The sequence below is a fragment of the Vigna umbellata genome, chromosome 9 (assembly GCF_029865625.1).
Source record: "Vigna umbellata cultivar VRB3 chromosome 9, Vumbellata_1.0, whole genome shotgun sequence".
Taxonomy (NCBI): domain Eukaryota; kingdom Viridiplantae; phylum Streptophyta; class Magnoliopsida; order Fabales; family Fabaceae; genus Vigna; species Vigna umbellata.
The window spans coordinates 30,243,293-30,260,208 of record NC_142173.1 but is presented as its reverse complement, the minus strand read 5'-3'; the positions used below and the strand labels follow the sequence as shown (position 1 = coordinate 30,260,208).

The 16,916-nt window shown below is 34.1% G+C and overlaps 1 protein-coding gene across 1 annotated transcript; it reads left to right on the top strand.

Annotated features, from left to right (window-relative positions):
* The first annotated feature begins 3,723 nt into the window (after positions 1–3,723).
* Positions 3,724–8,498, top strand: LOC124844366 (putative beta-1,4-xylosyltransferase IRX10). The gene is made up of 8 exons (XM_047321288.2): positions 3,724–4,253; positions 4,324–4,470; positions 4,552–4,616; positions 4,900–4,969; positions 6,964–7,182; positions 7,666–7,809; positions 7,893–8,028; positions 8,116–8,498. Exons 1-8 carry the CDS (start codon positions 3,939–3,941, stop codon positions 8,343–8,345), a joined length of 1,326 nt encoding a protein of 441 aa, XP_047177244.1. The 5' UTR covers positions 3,724–3,938; the 3' UTR covers positions 8,346–8,498.
* Positions 8,499–16,916: the final 8,418 nt, after the last annotated feature.

The window sequence follows — 16,916 nt, the reverse complement described above, 5'->3', positions numbered from 1 at the left end:
AAGATCAACAAAAGCATTTACTTGCCTAAATGATACCATGAACTAAAACAATATTTCGTCCAACGACGAAGTTTTACTCAACGCTTGGTATCTTTAAAAGAAAATCTTAGTTGTCAAATGTTACCTTAACAGTAGGAAATAAAAAAAAAAACTTTGTTCGTTCTGAGCACACATTAAATTACATTAAATGTTCAAGGTTCAAAAGCAACAAAAGTGATAAGAAAAGACCTATCTGTTACATGTACAATTTACTCTACCCTTTGCAGATAAGCTATTCTACACGTATCCACATAGTTTCAGATAAAATATTCGCGCTAGAGACTCACTTGGTGTTTCTCTCTTTCTTTTTTCTTACAATAGTAAGCAAAAATTACAATGAAGCTCAAAAGTGTTGCTTGAATATTCTTCTTTTTATCTTGCTCAAATAATTTCTTTTTCTTGAGCTTTTCTGTGCTTCTCTTTTAAAATTTTCTCGTAGGATAAATATTTTCGTTGTATGCTTTTCTTTGTGCTATCCTCTTGATTCTTCCTTTGAGTGATATTCTATTTAAAGGTTCTTTGAAAAGATATTCGTTATTAACTATCTTATTATTAAAAATTAATAAAATTATTTTTAAAATATAATTGATTTTGATATTTCAATAAATTTTTTACAATTAACAAAATTAATATGTCAAATGTAATGTTTTGTTTTAGTAAAATAAGACTAATAAAATAAGACATTAACTGATTATATCCGAAAAAAAAAATCACAATCTAATGTTATTATAGTTATTTCAAGGTATAATCATAGTAACATGAGATACATAGATATAGTTTTGAAGAAATTATAGTATAACAAGAAAGATAAGAGTCTTTCTTAAAGATTCTATGAAGGAAAAAAAAATAATCTAATAACAAGACGACAACAACACATATCCATCCTTAGATAAATCAACTATTGTTCCCTCATCTACGCACACCAGTAAAGGTGATTATTGAAAAAGAAAGAAAACAACACAAACATAACATGAAAAAAGAAAGGGTGAGCCAACATACAAAAGGTTTGATCTAATTTTAATAATAATATATCAATTTATAAATTAAACAATCTAGATAAGTATGATGGCACAATAATTTGGCAGCATAACAATACTAATCTCAAAGTGAATTTACATAGCGGGAGACACCTCTATTTATAACCTTAAGGTGTCTCCAAATTGTAGAAGCAAAACCCTAAAAACCTTAACATTTCTAACTTGAGTAATAAGCTTAAAATCCTCTCCACTAAGAGGAGGACATGTGACCACTACTATGAGAAAATCCTCTCCATTATTAGGAGGACTCATGGATGATAATGTGTCTTTGTTTTAGTGTAGGAGTGAAGGTATGGTGATCTATGATAAGCGCTTAAGAGAGGTTAGATCAACTCTCAAGGAAATTGGCTAGATGAGACCACATGAGATGCTCTAGCCAAGACTTTGAAGACAAATACGATGGGACAATAATTTGGTAGCATAACAATATTAATCTCAAAGTGAATTTACGGTGAAGGGAGATACATCTATTTATAATATTAATTTGTCTCCAAATTGTAGAAGCAAAACCCTAAAAATCTCAACTTTTCTAACTTGGGTAACAAGGCTAAAATCCTTTCCACTAGGAGGAGAATATGTGACCACTATTATGAGAAAATCCTCTCCATTAGTAGAAGGACATATGTCATCTACTAGGAGGAAATCCTCTACATTAGGAGGGGGACATTTGGCCATTACTATCCATCAAAGGAGAGTCAATCACGTCTTTGCCTTGCTTCCCAAGGTGCTCTAGGTGGATGTTAACCAAAGTCAACCATAAGAGGTGCCACTTATGGGTTAACTTAGGGAGTTGACTTATGTTGATCCATCTTGACCAAAACCCTACATTACTTGACCCATTATACGAGACCTAAAAAAGGAAATCATATACTACTAGACCCATAATAAAGACCCAAATTATTCATACTCTACTAGATGTGCTCCAAAATGGCCAAGAGAAAGAGTTTAGGTCCACATTCCACAGATGACTTCAACCCTTCTTAATGTTCTTGGCCATGGCTAGGGAGTATGCCATCAATTAAACTGGATGAAAACTCAAAACTGAGCTTGTCTACTTACTACTTGTATCTAGTAACTAGATTAATATAGTTAGATAACTTGTATGTGATTTTTATCTCTAGAGGGTTCTTCATAATTCTAAATTTTTGTTAGGGCTTAAAGTAGTTTTCTCCAAAGTTTCTTTGCTATCTTAGACTTCAAAGTGAGCTAGGAAACAAAAACTTTAGTGCAATGTAACTTTGAACCAAATTTTATCCAATTCAAGTTAATGTTTCTTTCAATTTTGTTTTTCTTGTCTTGTTTTATGACTTGTTGAATAATTTTTGTTGTTATATTGTTGTTTTCTACTAATTTATGTTTCCAACTTAATGTATCACACTTGTTTCTCTACTTTTGAATCAAAATCAAAATTCTATTCATGAATCATGTTGATGTGCTAGTGATCTAAAATGATATTTATATTCAAAGAATTTCATAAATGAAACTTGGCAAGCAAGAGTGATAATTGATTGGGCATGAGAGTTATTTCTCCTTATATGTTGACTTTCTAAACCAGTGAGAGATAAAGCCTTCTCCATTCAAGTTGAGAAATTTGATAGTTGATAATGAGTGACAACAAGGTATCCCAGTCAATTCCCATTTCCTGCAGTTGCATTTTTGGTTGTTTATGTTGACGACAAACTTCTCCTTAATTGTTAAGGCGTGCCTGAACTCAGAGATCTCGTCTGCTAACCAACTATGATATTTAAATAAAGCTATAGTTAGACAGATTGTGAGTAACACGATGTCAAATAGTTGGAATGAATATGCAAGTACCTTGATATCCAGTATTTTGAATTTTGCAGACTCCCTTTACAATCTGTTGTAAATTTTAGAGCAAATTAAATCTTCATAAGTAGTTATTTTAAATATATTCTTAGTCCATTTTTGCGTCATATATAATTGAATATCCATATTACAATGAACTTACTCCTTCTTGTAAGAATGACACTATTAAATGTCTCACTCATATTACTAACTAGATCAAACTTCAATGTTGTACTAAATCAATATTTCGATCAAAACCTATAAAGAAATCAACTACGAAAATAAAAAAAAATAACAAAAAAAAACGGTAGAGAAATCAACTATTAAAATGTAAGAAAAGTAACACATAAAGATACATTCCAAATAAATTCTACCTTATATGCAAAGAAAGTATCACTCTCTTTTCCACTCTCCAACTTTTTTGATTTCGAGTCACCACCAGACCAACCACGTCCAACTCTTCATATTTTCTAATCCTTTCTTAACATTGCCTCCTTATCCCCTTTTTCCTAGTTTTGGGAGTAACTCCCACAACTTCCGTATTCTTTTTCATGAAACTATTTATTTTATTTTATTTTTATCAAACTTTCAGATTATTTTTTGTCTTTTATTATGATATTATTTTTTAATGTTATATAATGTAATATTATTTTATTAATAAGTCTTAAATCTCATTTGAAAAATTGAACCTTTCAAGTGTCTTATAACTAATTTAATGACAATTTGATTTCGAAAAATTGCTATGTTAACAAATAAAACTTAGAGACAAAATTACAATTTAGTATTAATAAAAAACAAAATAGAAAAAAACTAGAAGAGACACGCACCTTAATTCAGAGGTATCATCAAATCGGGGAATGTAAAAGATATAGTGTGAGCGAAAAACACTTGTATCTTTTCGTCCCATCGAAGTGCAACGGTGAATCCATTTCCATGAAATCGTGAACGCACATCGAATCTCTCTTGCCGTTATGTTTGACGACGTCGTTCCTTGCTTATCCATTCAGTAACACTCTTCCATTTCTTGTATCGTCCCTACTGGACGAAAGATCTTCCATGAGCGCGTCCAATAAATGGAGAGCAATGCCACCGCACCACCACCAGCAGCCTCTCTGCACGCGCACGCACCAGATCGGAGCCCTCCTCCTCGTCACCACCACCTTCTTCTTCACGCGCCTCCTCTCTCCCTGCACCCTCTCCACCAGCGTCGTCCATGTGTCACACCCGCAGTTACAGTGGGGGCAGTCGCAGCTCTCGCTCAAGATCTACGTCTACGAACCTGAAGAAATCAACGGCTTGAATAACCTCTTGCACGGACGAGACGGTAAGGTCACGGAAGAAGCTTGCCTAAAAGGCCAGTGGGGCACTCAGGTAATTAATTATTTAACTAATTCAAATCCGAACTTCCTTAATTAGTTAATTGATGTTGATTAATTTGTAGGTGAAAATACACAAGTTTCTTCTGCAATCGAAGCAACGGACGCGGAAGAAGGAGGAAGCGGATCTGTTCTTTGTCCCATCGTATGTTAAATGTGCACGAATGATGGGTGGCCTTAACGACAAAGAAATTAACTACACCTATGTCCAAGTAATACATTCTGAAATATTTCTTAATTTCATTCCCTCAATTGGAATTGCAGTTACTTTGTTTTAACTGAATTTTTCGCAGGTCATAAGTCAAATGCCGTATTTTCGATTATCAGGGGGCCGCAACCATATTTTTGTTTTCCCCAGGTAAAAAGGGGTTATTTATTTTTTGTAGAAAAAATGCTAACTAGTGTAGTTAGGGAATTGATTAAGAAGTTGATAGTGGAAAGTTGAAAGTTGTTTTATTGGGATGGAGGAAAATGTACTGTATCAAGGTTTTTCAATGCGCTCCCTGTGATTTTAAATTAAACCTTTCTCATTTTAATTCCTTAATCCAATGGTTAGCAAGGTCCTTTCTTGTATTATGAAAAAAGAAAAACACATTGCAAATAGTAGCTAATACTTGATGTGTCTTTTGTGTTGTGGTCAGTGGAGCTGGTGCTCACTTGTTCAAGTCATGGGCAACGTATATAAATCGCTCTATTATTCTTACACCGGAGGTAAACTCTTTTTCCTTATTATTGCTGTTTATTTGTTTGTTTGTGAATTAGAACTGCGAAGATTAGGTTTATGAACCAAGCTGTTTGTTTATTGTAATGGACTGTGTATGTAGTAATTCTCTAGATGAAATTGTGTGTAAGGCAGATAGGTTTGTGAATCAAGTTGCTTGTTAGGTGTTATGAATTGTGTCTTTAGCAATTATGAGGATGAAATTGTGTGTAATGCTGAAACAAGCTTCGGAATAAAGTAGCAAATGTGTGAATTGGCATGGGTATGGCAATGCTGAACTGTTCTCATGAAATAATTAACTACCTTCTGTGTTATTTTTGGTGATAGTATCATATAAGGATTACTTGATATGGAATTAGGTGAGTGTATGTTTTTCCATCATTTTCTTGGTGGTGGTTTTGATTTATGCCATTCATTTTTTAATCTACTTGGAGAAAAACTTGTAAAATCTCCAGAGCTGGGAACCTACCTTTGATGAGTAAATTTGAGTTTTTCACAGTCCTGACTGAAGACTTGAAAGACATGAAGAATTTGGTTTTAGGGTATTGCCTTGTCAATTTCATAGTGTAAAGAAACTTTGGAATGATCAAGTTTCAAGAACAAGTAAAGCCGAAAGCATATCCTGCTTTGTGGTAACAGTACTTGATTTTTCAACGTGTTCATCTTTTATATGGGTTGTGTAAAGATGCATCCTCAGAAGAAATGACACATAATTCTGTCTAATATTTTTATACCGCCCGCATTGCTTAAAAGCTCAACCCTGTTAAGAGGGTGTTTAGTTTGCTGAATGAAAATTGAGTAGTGTCCTGGAACCGACCTTAATGTTGAACTTGGGGATCAGAAGGTTAAAAGAACATGACATGAGGATTGGACCCCAACTTCGATGAATTATGCATACACAGAAAACTATATTTATAGACATGCATATACATCTCCCTGTTCTGTGTTTTGTGTTTGCTTGGTTGGGTCTCCCCTTGCTAGATTGTGAGTTTTCAGGTATACTTTAATTATTCTTTTATTTGTACTTGTCTAGAAACAAAGAAATTAGCTAGCTATCTTTTTATCAATCTTTGTCTAGAAAAATAGGAATTAGCTAGTTATCCGTTTATATCTTTATATTTTTTAGTATTTATCCTACCCTTATCTTTAGGAAAAGGGGTTGATTAGAGAGGGATGTCATGGGCAGGCCCATCATATTTATAAATAAAAGGATACTAAGGTAGAGTGGAGGCATTGAGATCAGATCAGAAAACCTAATAGAGCAGCGTCTCATTTTGTACAAGGCTCTGATGTATTAGCGATTTAATTTGTGATTTTCAGACATTGTATATTCTTCGGTGCTTGTTTTCCAATATAGAAGAGAGAATTTCAAACATGTGGCTCATCTCTATATCTATGTTCTTGTGGCGTTTTCAGAGGGCATTACTTTTTTCTCTCTCTTTTAATACTTATGTTGTCAGGTTAACCGTCCTCGACTTGTCATTCTAAAACCTATTACTTTAATATTTATTTATAATGCATAATTTCTATCTTTTTATTTTATTTTCATTCTAATATGTATCAAATATTTCTTCTGTTATATACTTTTAGAGCTAAAATTAGTGCTTTTTAGAAATTATATAATTTCCATTGATTAATCGATTTTATCTTATAATGATACAATAATAGTAATAAAAGTATATAGTAGCTCTTTAATAACTAATAATTGATTAGTGATGATATATTTTTAAGATATAAATTGTAATTCAAAATATACGCCAGTGGTTTAAAAAAGTTATAGTTGATTTATTACTGTATATTTGTATTATAATAGTTATAAAAATAAGAGTACTATAAAAGAAGATATTCGTGAAGCGGAAATGTTATCTCCTAGTTTGGTTAATGAAAGTGTTCTTTCCATTTTAATTTCTGTTCATAACATGTTCCCTCAATTTAATGAGAGGTTCCTCGAGCTAAAAGTTCATTCTTTGGCATGCCGATGTAGGGAGATCGGACTGATAAGAGAGATACGAGTGCCTTTAATACATGGAAAGATATAATCATTCCAGGTAATGTTGATGATGGTATGACAAAAACTGGGGCTACCGTGGTCAAGCCTTTGCCTCTGCCTAAAAGGAAGTATTTAGCTAATTATTTAGGACGTGCACAAGGAAAAGCTGGTAGGGTTAAGCTTATAGAGCTTGCAAAGCAGTTTCCAGAGAAGGTATGTCATCTTCTACTCTTGGTTGCTTCTCAGTGATATTTTGCCATCATTGTTTGTTTGATGATCTTTTCTAGAATTTTTATTTTTTTCATTTTTGAGTTCTACTAAATTACAAAATCAGTAAACGTGATGCTAATGCAAACCTTATAGCGGCTAAGAAATTCTAATTATCATTTACATGGATCCAATCCTTGGATTTTGAAAAAACTTCATTCCCATTGAATGTTGCAAAATTATTGGTTTATTTATGCTGATTATGGATGTTTTTAGTTGTATGTCAAAATCATTTTGTTTCACCATAATATTCTTTAAGGAAAAAATTAACTGTTGCTGTCCTTTATATGCCATTGTAGATATGCTCTCATGTCTGTTTATACTCTAGTAACTGGATGGATTAAGAGAGTGCTTATGCTTACTCAGACTATAGAATGAATCTTTGTCATGGTACAAAAATATATTAAGCAGTATTGATGGTATAAACAGTTGGAATGTCCAGATTTAAAATTCAGTGGACCTGACAAGCTGGCAAGGAAGGAATATTTTGAACACCTACGCAATTCTAAGTTTTGCCTCGCCCCACGTGGAGAGTCATCTTGGACCCTTCGGTTTTATGAGTCCTTTTTTGTGGTATATTATTCTCCCCCTCCTTGTGTTTATCTCTCTTGACCAGACGGACTTACATGAGAGGTAATCCATATTGCGTTTGACAGGAATGTGTTCCAGTTATATTATCAGATCAAACAGAATTGCCATTCCAGAATGTCATTGATTACAGTCAGATATCAATAAAATGGCCGTCTAGTCGAATAGGTCCTGAACTATTGCAGTACCTGGAATCTATACCAGGTTGAAATGCAGCTTCCAGTTCCACACACAATTGTTCTTATATATTTTTAAGCTTTAAATCTAATTTATTTCTTTTGATTATTGTAGATGAAGAAATAGAAAGAATAATAGCTCGTGGTCGAGAAGTTAGGTGCTGGTGGGTGTATGCTTCGGATTCAGAACCTTGTTCGGCAATGCGTGGAATTATGTGGGAATTGCAGAGGAAAGTGAGGCAATTTCACCACTCAGCTGAAACATTTTGGTTGCACAATGGATCAATTGTAAACAGAAACTTGGTTCAATTTTCCAAATGGGAACTCCCTGTGCCTTTGCCTTGACAGCCTGGGAGATAGATGATGCCCTGTACAATTTTTTTTCTTATACGTGTTATTTGAAGCTCATGTTAGGTGCTCCTGATTGTCATCATCTGCTCGAACAAGAGTTCAGAGCGGGACTATCTACTTTATCTTGAAAATTGGCATTTTATCCTTGATGAGGTGCCGAATCTGCTTAACCGTAACTCATCTCGTTGGTCAGAACAGGGAATAGTAGTTTATTTTATAACTAAGTCACAAAAACTCCTAATTTTATTGATAGTCGCAAAAATAGAAAGAAAAAAAGAGGTAAAAGAGAGCAGATGATAAAACTTATAATCAAAAGGCTGGGGTAACTATCGATCTGGACTTGAAGAGGTTAACCATAATGGTCAATGATGCAAGGGAATTGCTGATTTTGAAGATATAGTGGAGGAACTCATTGCTGAGTTTGAAGATCATGTTCTCCTAGATAAAGGAATTTGGTGAGAATTCTAGTATATCCGAGAGAGGAGCCAAATCATGATGGTCAGTGTGAGGTAATAATTGTTGCATTGTTGAGGAAGGCTCACCCTCCTGGTCAATGTGGTGAAGTGCCAAGTTATCTTTAAAGGTTGGCAATTGCTGCGGTTTTAGATTGGCATGTATTTGCTCCATTGGATTGTATTGAACACTGGTGTTGAGCCAATTTGTCATTTTGCAAGCCTACAATTTCTCTTGCTTGGTGCACTTACCAAAAGCTGGCAGGAGGCGCGTATTTATTCAAATTATAGAAATAAAAATAGAGGTAAAGGAAATGTGATAGAAAAGCAAACAATTGTAGAGAATTAGGGTTTTGATGGTGCACCTTGAGCTTCTCCATGATTGTGATCAGTTTTTTTTTTTGAGTTTTCTACCTCGATCTTCTCTTCATGATCGTGAACAGGTTTTTTTAGTTTTTTGCCTTGATCTTCTGTTGCAATGGAGGTTTTTTGAGCTTTTCTGTCACGATTTTTACTGCACACCATTTGCCTTGTGTTTTTGGGGCTTTCTTGTGATTGAATCTTGCGCGTTGTGCTTAGCCTGGGTGTTGTGCTTAGCCTGGGTGTCTTGCTTTTAGTGTTATTTGTTGTGAAATCGATATTGCAAAGGTTGCGCGAAGGTTGGACGGTATTGGTACTGCAAAATCCAACCCTTTGATTCCAGCGTTCTTCTTCCTCGGACAGTTCCTTGAATCTCTGATGATTTATCGAATGTTGCATATTAGCAATTTCCTGTTTTTGGTGTGGTCCTTGATTTAAGGCATATTTGCATCCACGAGTGGTGGAACATTGCTTTCCTGGTTTATCTCCCTATAAATAAAGCCACTTCCTCTTCCGAAAAATTAAGATACTCACATCTTCTCTCTAAATCATTTCTATTATTCTCATTTTTTATCTGTTTCTATTCTCCCTTATCATCTTATATCCTAGGTTATTATTATGACCCAAGTGGAAGAATTGGAACAGGACCTTGTAGATTTGGGCTCAGATGCTGAATTAGAAAAAGACCAATATAGCCACCATGTGAAGCCTAAAAGGAAAGGGAAACAACCCAAATGGACTAAGTGATGCCTAAAAGGAAAGGGAAACAATCCAAAAGGATGGAAGATGATGTGGTCAATGACAAAGTTGGAAGGAGATGGATTTTGATAGTTCTATAAAGATATTTTGAGATATTGTCCTTTTTTTTTCCCTTTTGTTTTGTACAAGTTAGTTTTTTCCTTAACAAACTATATATGTCTTTTGTTTGGATTGTGAGGGCAATGAATCCTTCTTCATATTTTCTTTATCAGTTGGTGCTTTCATTGAGAGAATGGTAGGTTCATTATCATCTGTTAATGATGCTGCCACCATGGAAGCTCTTATTTCTACCATTAAAGCCTTGTTCACCATACTTGATGCCTTGGAAAACAAGATTAATGAGCCAAACTAGAAATGTATAACCCATTACACTTACCCACCACCATTAAACTGGATGTACCTCAATTTAATGGTGAGGACCCCTTAGGTTGGATCTTAAAAGTAAATAAGTTTTTTTTAACTATCATCGTACTACAATGAACAACAATTGCGAATTGTTTCCATCTACATGGAAGGAGAAGCCCTAAGTTGGTATCAATGGATGCACTATTAAGACAAGATCGCTGATAAGACTGAACTGTCTAAACATCGTCATATTTTTTGAAGTTTAGAAAACAACAATAAACGAAATGATCATATGACAAAGTATTATCTTTAGAAAAACAATATAGCTAAAAGATAAGCAGTTTATAAAAAAGTTTTCTGAAATCTAAATACTTTGAGAAAATCTTTAGTAAATACGCCAATACATGAAGATGCATTACTAAACGATTTCCCTATTAAATGTGTCAATGACAGTCTTACTAAATGCACTCGGGATATACATTGCTAAAAAAATGCTCAAACAAACTCTAACATGTCTTGATAGATAAAATGTCAAAAGATGTTTTTGGAAGATACGCCAAAAGTCACGATGATTAAAAAACTTATGCTAAAAGACACCTTGCTAAATGTGCTTTTCAACGAAATAAAGATAACTTAAAGAAGTGTCTAGACGATATCTTGTTTCAAACGATTTCTTTCATCCAATGATGAAAACTTCATAAACTACTTTGTTTATTTGTCAAATGCTCAAATGATCAAATCCTGCCTAAACGTCAGAAAATGTGAAAAACACTTTGTTGTTCTGAACATGCATTAAATGCCATTAAATGCACAACGTTTAAAAACAACAAAAGTGATTAGAAAAGGCTAAGAAGATCTAAAGATTAAAACAAAGTACTATATAACGAACATTTTTTTTGAAGCCTACATATTGAAGAATGTCGAAGAAAAGAGCAAGAGAATAAGCACACGAAAAAGAAAAGCTCAAGAGAAAAATAAAACACTCTCAAGTTTCATAGAATCATAAGCCTACTGTTGTAAGAAGAGAGAAACCCTGACAGTCTATTAGATTGAATGTTATGGTATACACATCCTCTCTGTGAGAATAATCGTCCAAGGACTTGTAAGTGATTTGTTTGATTGCAATTTCTGAAGAGAATTAAAACACTTAACGCTTAACTCGATGTGGTTAAACGGTAGTTAGACATGTTTGTCTAATGGTAACTAGGAGTGAGTGAAACTCGACTAAATAGTGTATTGGGACGATACCACGAGTGCCTAGGGATACAAAAAATGGTGAAGAATACTACACAACCAGGAGTGGGTGAAACTCAGTTCTAATCAGAGTAATCGAGGTTACTTTGATTGACTAGGTGATACCAAGATACTCAATTATAATCTTGTTGAAGATTATAGTGGAACCCTCTAAGAGTTCTTAGAGGAGAACTAGACGTAGCTCGATGGAGTGAATTAGTATAAAAATAATTATGCGTTTATTGCTTTAATCTTGCTAAACGCTTTGCTTACAAACCCTGCAGTTACGTATTATCTTAACCGTTATAAAAACTCTTGTCACCAAACACTATTTTTATTAAGAGGTAGCTTTTTCGAAACGCTACGACAAATTTGTTTAAATGATTGAAAAATATTTTTTTGAGAACTTATAGTTTGAAGAGAACTTTCAAATCAAGTGTTTAACAACTTATATAAATCTTTTAATTCTTGACAAGGTTGTTAAACTATCTCATTTGCGGAAAGTTTTTCTATAACACTATTCAACCCCTTTTTAGTGTTTCTCAAGTACTTCATGCACATAATGACCAACTCTCATCTTGGGTTGCAGTTCTTCGATATATGGATTTGCTATTTGCCCTTATAGATTTTGATGATCCTTAGGGTTCACTCTTCAAACTGACCCAAACTGATTCAGTTTGAGAATACCAAGCTCAGTTCGAGAATCTTGCCAATTGTGTTCATGGTTTATCGACACCATTTGACTTTAGCTGTTTTATTTCAGTTCTCAAGCCATATATTCAACGTGAAGTTATCCCCTTTCTAGCCAAACTTGCTTTCTGAAGTCATCATCGTTGCAAACTTGTGGAAGGAAATTTTTTTTTCTGCAAAACCTAAATCTAGGGATATTACAAAGGAACATCTTCCCCTTTTAGAGCCATTTCTTCTGCAACATAAGAATTGCAAAACTATCAATCACAACCACCGGCGTAAAAGGTTTGTGGCCTACACCAACTGATCCTCTGATATTCAAGCTCAAACCTGCAGGGAAAATGGATTTTGTTATTATTATGATGAACAATTTACTATAAGGCACCATTGTCAGAAATTTTTTATCTTCTTATTGCAGTACCAAATTTCCCTCGGTTGATGGTGAGCTCACCAAGTTGTTAAACACTTTTGAGCAAGAGGTAAATCAAGGATCCGACCCATTGATTTCCCTGACCCATCAGATGCCCAAATCAGTATTTATTCCTTGATGGGGCACATCACACTACAAAACTTTTGGTTGAAGGTGTAATTGAAAAAAATCTTAGTTGTCATTCTTGTGGACCCACAATTTTGTGCAAGATAGAGTAGGACAATTTTTGGGCCTACAAGTGCAAACAACCCAACCTTTCCCAATGATGGTAGGTGAAGAGATCATATATGATTCACACATCCTGAGTGTGTGGGGATTCAAATTGATTGATTTGAATTTCAAGTTGACCTTCTTGTGTTACCCCTTAGTGATTCTATGGTTTAAATCTCTTGGGCCGTGTTAACAGATTATGATTCTCTGACTATGAAATTCATTAAAGATGGGAAGGTGGTACAATTAAAAGGCCATATTAAACCCATCCCTTCTAAGGCAACTGCATCCCAATTCAAACATATGGCTACAACTAAAGTCATAGTATAAATATTCCATCTCTAAGTGTTACCCTTAGTTCCACAATCCTATGAAGTTGTTCCTTATCCAGAACCTATTACCAACCTTTTGAACCATTAGCACCCTTTTTGACACACCTAACACACTTCCTCCACAACGAACAATAGATCATCAACTATCGTTGCTCCAAAGGCATTAATCTTGTTAATGTGATTCAACGCAACAACAATGCTTTCTCTTCACTTGTTTTGCTAGATAAAAAAAAGAGACGGAAGTTGAAGGTTTTGTACTAACTACCATGCACTAAATGAATTCACAAATAAGGATCATTTTCCTATTCCATCAATTGAGGAGCTCATCGATGAATTACATGGGACACAATGGTTCAAGAAGCTCGATTTAAGGTCTAGGTATCACCAAATTAGAATGCATGCTAAGTATGTACACAAAGCTACTTTTTAGAACTCATGACATGCATTATGAGTTTCTAGTTATTCTCGTTTCAGGTCACCGCGAACATGTTGTTTCAACCATATTTGGGATGATTTGTTATTGTGTTATTTGACGACATTTTAATATATAGTAAACCCTTATATGATCCTGATACAACTTCAATAAAATGTGATAATGATATTACACAGATGATCGCAAGGTGAAAAAAAACATAAACTATTGATAAATCTGTGTTACGTCCAAACACTTGGGAATATATTGAACTTTTCATTCAGACCAAAGATATTCATCCTCCAACTCAAGCTGAACACTATGAAGATCTTAAAGATTGGACTTACATAGACGAACACGGACAAAGAAGAAATAGATGGATATATTGATTTTTATCTCATTTGTAATGTTTAAGACGGTTTAAGACTTCAATAATTGTTGTAATGTGACTTTTTTATGTTATGTTTAAATTGTTATGTTTCAAATAAAGTTCTCATATTATATATTTTATATCAAGTGAGTTCTATTATTTATTTTTAGGCTTAATACCCTATTTTGTCCCCAGTTTCGCTCGATAATGTCAAATTAGTCCATCCTTTAAAACGTACGTCAATTACGTCCTTACTTAATAAAATTTATATCAATGAAATCTCTTCCGTTAAATCCGTACAAACGACGTTAATAGAAGAGAGAGAAAAATAATTAACGCCGTTTGTACGGATTTAACAGAAGGGATTTCATTGATATAAATTTTATTAAGTAAGGACGTAATTGACGCACTTTTTAAAGGATGGACTAATTTGACATTGTCCAGCGAAACTGGGGACAAAATAGGGTATTAAGCCTTATTTTTATTATATGTAAATAATAAATATCAATTTAAATGGAAATTATCAAAATAGTATTTTTATATAAAAAATCTAATTTCTATTTTGTATTATACAAAAAATAACATTCATATAAATAAATTATATTTTACAATCATTTAAATTAAAACAAAAATAACACAAATATGTATTTTATAGCCTAAACTCTCTAGTAATCGATTACAGGTGTTGTGTAATCGATTACCGTGTGTTTTAATAAAAAAAAACTCTCTAGTAATCAATTACAAGGCTTGTGTAATCGATTACCACGTGTCTTAAAACACAAATACTCTTTGGTAATCGATTACAGGTGTTATGTAATCGATTACCACGTGTTTTAATACGTAAAAACTCTCTGGTAATCGATTACTAGAGGCTCTGGTAATCGATTATAGAAACCCTATACCTATAAATACAACTTTTTCTCTCTCTTCTCGTAGACCCTTACTTTTTCCTCTCTACACATCGTCTCTCCTCCATTAGAGAACCTTCCCAAGCTCAAAAAAACATCTCATCTTCTAGTCCTTTCACTTCAAATCAACATTTTTCCATTTCTCTTTCATTTCTCTTCAATTTCCACCGATTGAAATTTCTTGAAATGGTTGATTCTTAGGAAAGGGTTAGGGGCTCATCTTCTTCAGGTGCAAGACGTCACTGGCGTGAACCCTTACTGATTGAAAGCCTACCCTCACCCTCACCACCACCGTCACCGAATCAACCAGACCCAAATCTTCTGTTTTCTACCCTTGCACAATTAGAGATGTATTTCTCACTTTTTTGTGACCGTGAAGTTATTGAGCCAAAACACCTAGATGAAGAATACTTTAATGATGAAGATTTTGAATTACCACATGTTGACAAATCTGTGTTTGGGTGATTTTCTCTTTGATTACTCAAACTTCTACACTGATTTAGTATGTGTTTTTTATAGCAACCTCAAAATATTTGACAATGGAACCATTAAGACTAAGCTGAAAAATGTAAAAATGATAATCAAACCTAACCTAATAGCTCCCATCGCCAACCTGCCATTTATCGGCTTGAATTTTGAGGGTAATTTACTTGAGCAATGGGCAAATCAATACAATGTCCTATAAGTAAAACAAATTATCTCTATACTCAACAAACCCCTTACTGGTGGAATACTAATCGGCTCTATGACAATCTAGGCCAGAATATTACATTATATTATATGTCATATTTTGATTTCTCGTGTGTTTAACGTTGCACATGTTACCGAGGAAGATCTACTTTTAATGTGGATTATAATGACAACAAAGTAGATTATCTGGGGTCGTCTCATCAAATATAGGATGAAGAAGGCTTTGAGGCCAGGGGCTCATTTACCTTATGCATTTTTGGTCTTGGATCATGCAACATTTTCAAATTCCATTGGATGATGAAATACTTGTCCCAGAGAAAAGGAAGTTCATAATTGCGCAGAAGTGATAATGTCTTTTGGATTTAAAAAGACCCTTGACAATGAATGGATTCACAAATATGCTTCTGCTCCTGCTCAACGCCAACTTACTGAACGTCCTCAGCACCAACCACCTCCCCTTCAATAAGATACTTCTTCACTTCATGACATGATGACGAGGATTAATGATTTGCGACATTTGTTGGTGACAACTTTAACAATATGAATGCTAGTATGAATGCTAGATTTGAACAACTGAAGCTAAACATGGGTGACAAAATTGATACAATTGATGCTCGAGTTGAACATCTTGAGCAAGACATGCAGTATCTATGATGTCATTTTGGTCCACAGGGCAGATCTTCATAGATAGATTTCTATTTAATTGTATTGTCTTGTAATTTTATTTTTAGCTTTTCGTTATGCATTTCTAATTTAGTAAAATAGTTTATATTTTCTTTATGACTTTGTTTTATACTTTTCATTTCTATTTACCTTCAAACAATAACTCATGGTAAAGATAATAATACATATAAATGTAATCAGCACATGTCTTTACAATAACGAAAATAAGAACACAATAATAACACACATATGTTAAAAAAGTATGCCAATGTAATGAACACAATAACCTACATTAATGGTGAAGAACCAAAAAGAACTCTTTGTTTTAACACCACAACCCTCTAGTAATCGATTACTACCCTTCTATAATCGATTACCAGAGAACTTTTGCCCATTTACACTATTGGTAATCGATTACAACTTTTCTATAATCGATTACCAGAGATTTTTATGCTCATTTACACTACTGGTAATCGATTACAACCCTATTGTAATTGATACTAGTGAGGTTTTGTCTATATAAGGTGAAGTTGTGCCCCTGTACGACTTCAATACGCTGTAATCGATTATAAGGCCTTATAATCAATTACCAACCCCTAAAATTGTGTTTAGGGTGCACGACTTCACCTCTGACCATTGTGTCAGGGTGAAGTCGTGCAGGGGAGGCACGAATTCTTCATTTCAAGTCGTCCAAGGCCTCCACGACTTTCC

Bases quoted from the DNA above. Each gene is read 5' to 3' on its own strand.
- LOC124844366 (XM_047321288.2), top strand. From the start codon at position 3,939: ATGAGCGCGTCCAATAAATGGAGAGCAATGCCACCGCACCACCACCAG. The intron at 4,471-4,551 runs GTAATACATTCT...AATTTTTCGCAG, and splicing joins TTAACTACACCTATGTCCAA to GTCATAAGTCAAATGCCGTA. The intron at 8,029-8,115 runs GTTGAAATGCAG...TGATTATTGTAG, and splicing joins GTACCTGGAATCTATACCAG to ATGAAGAAATAGAAAGAATA.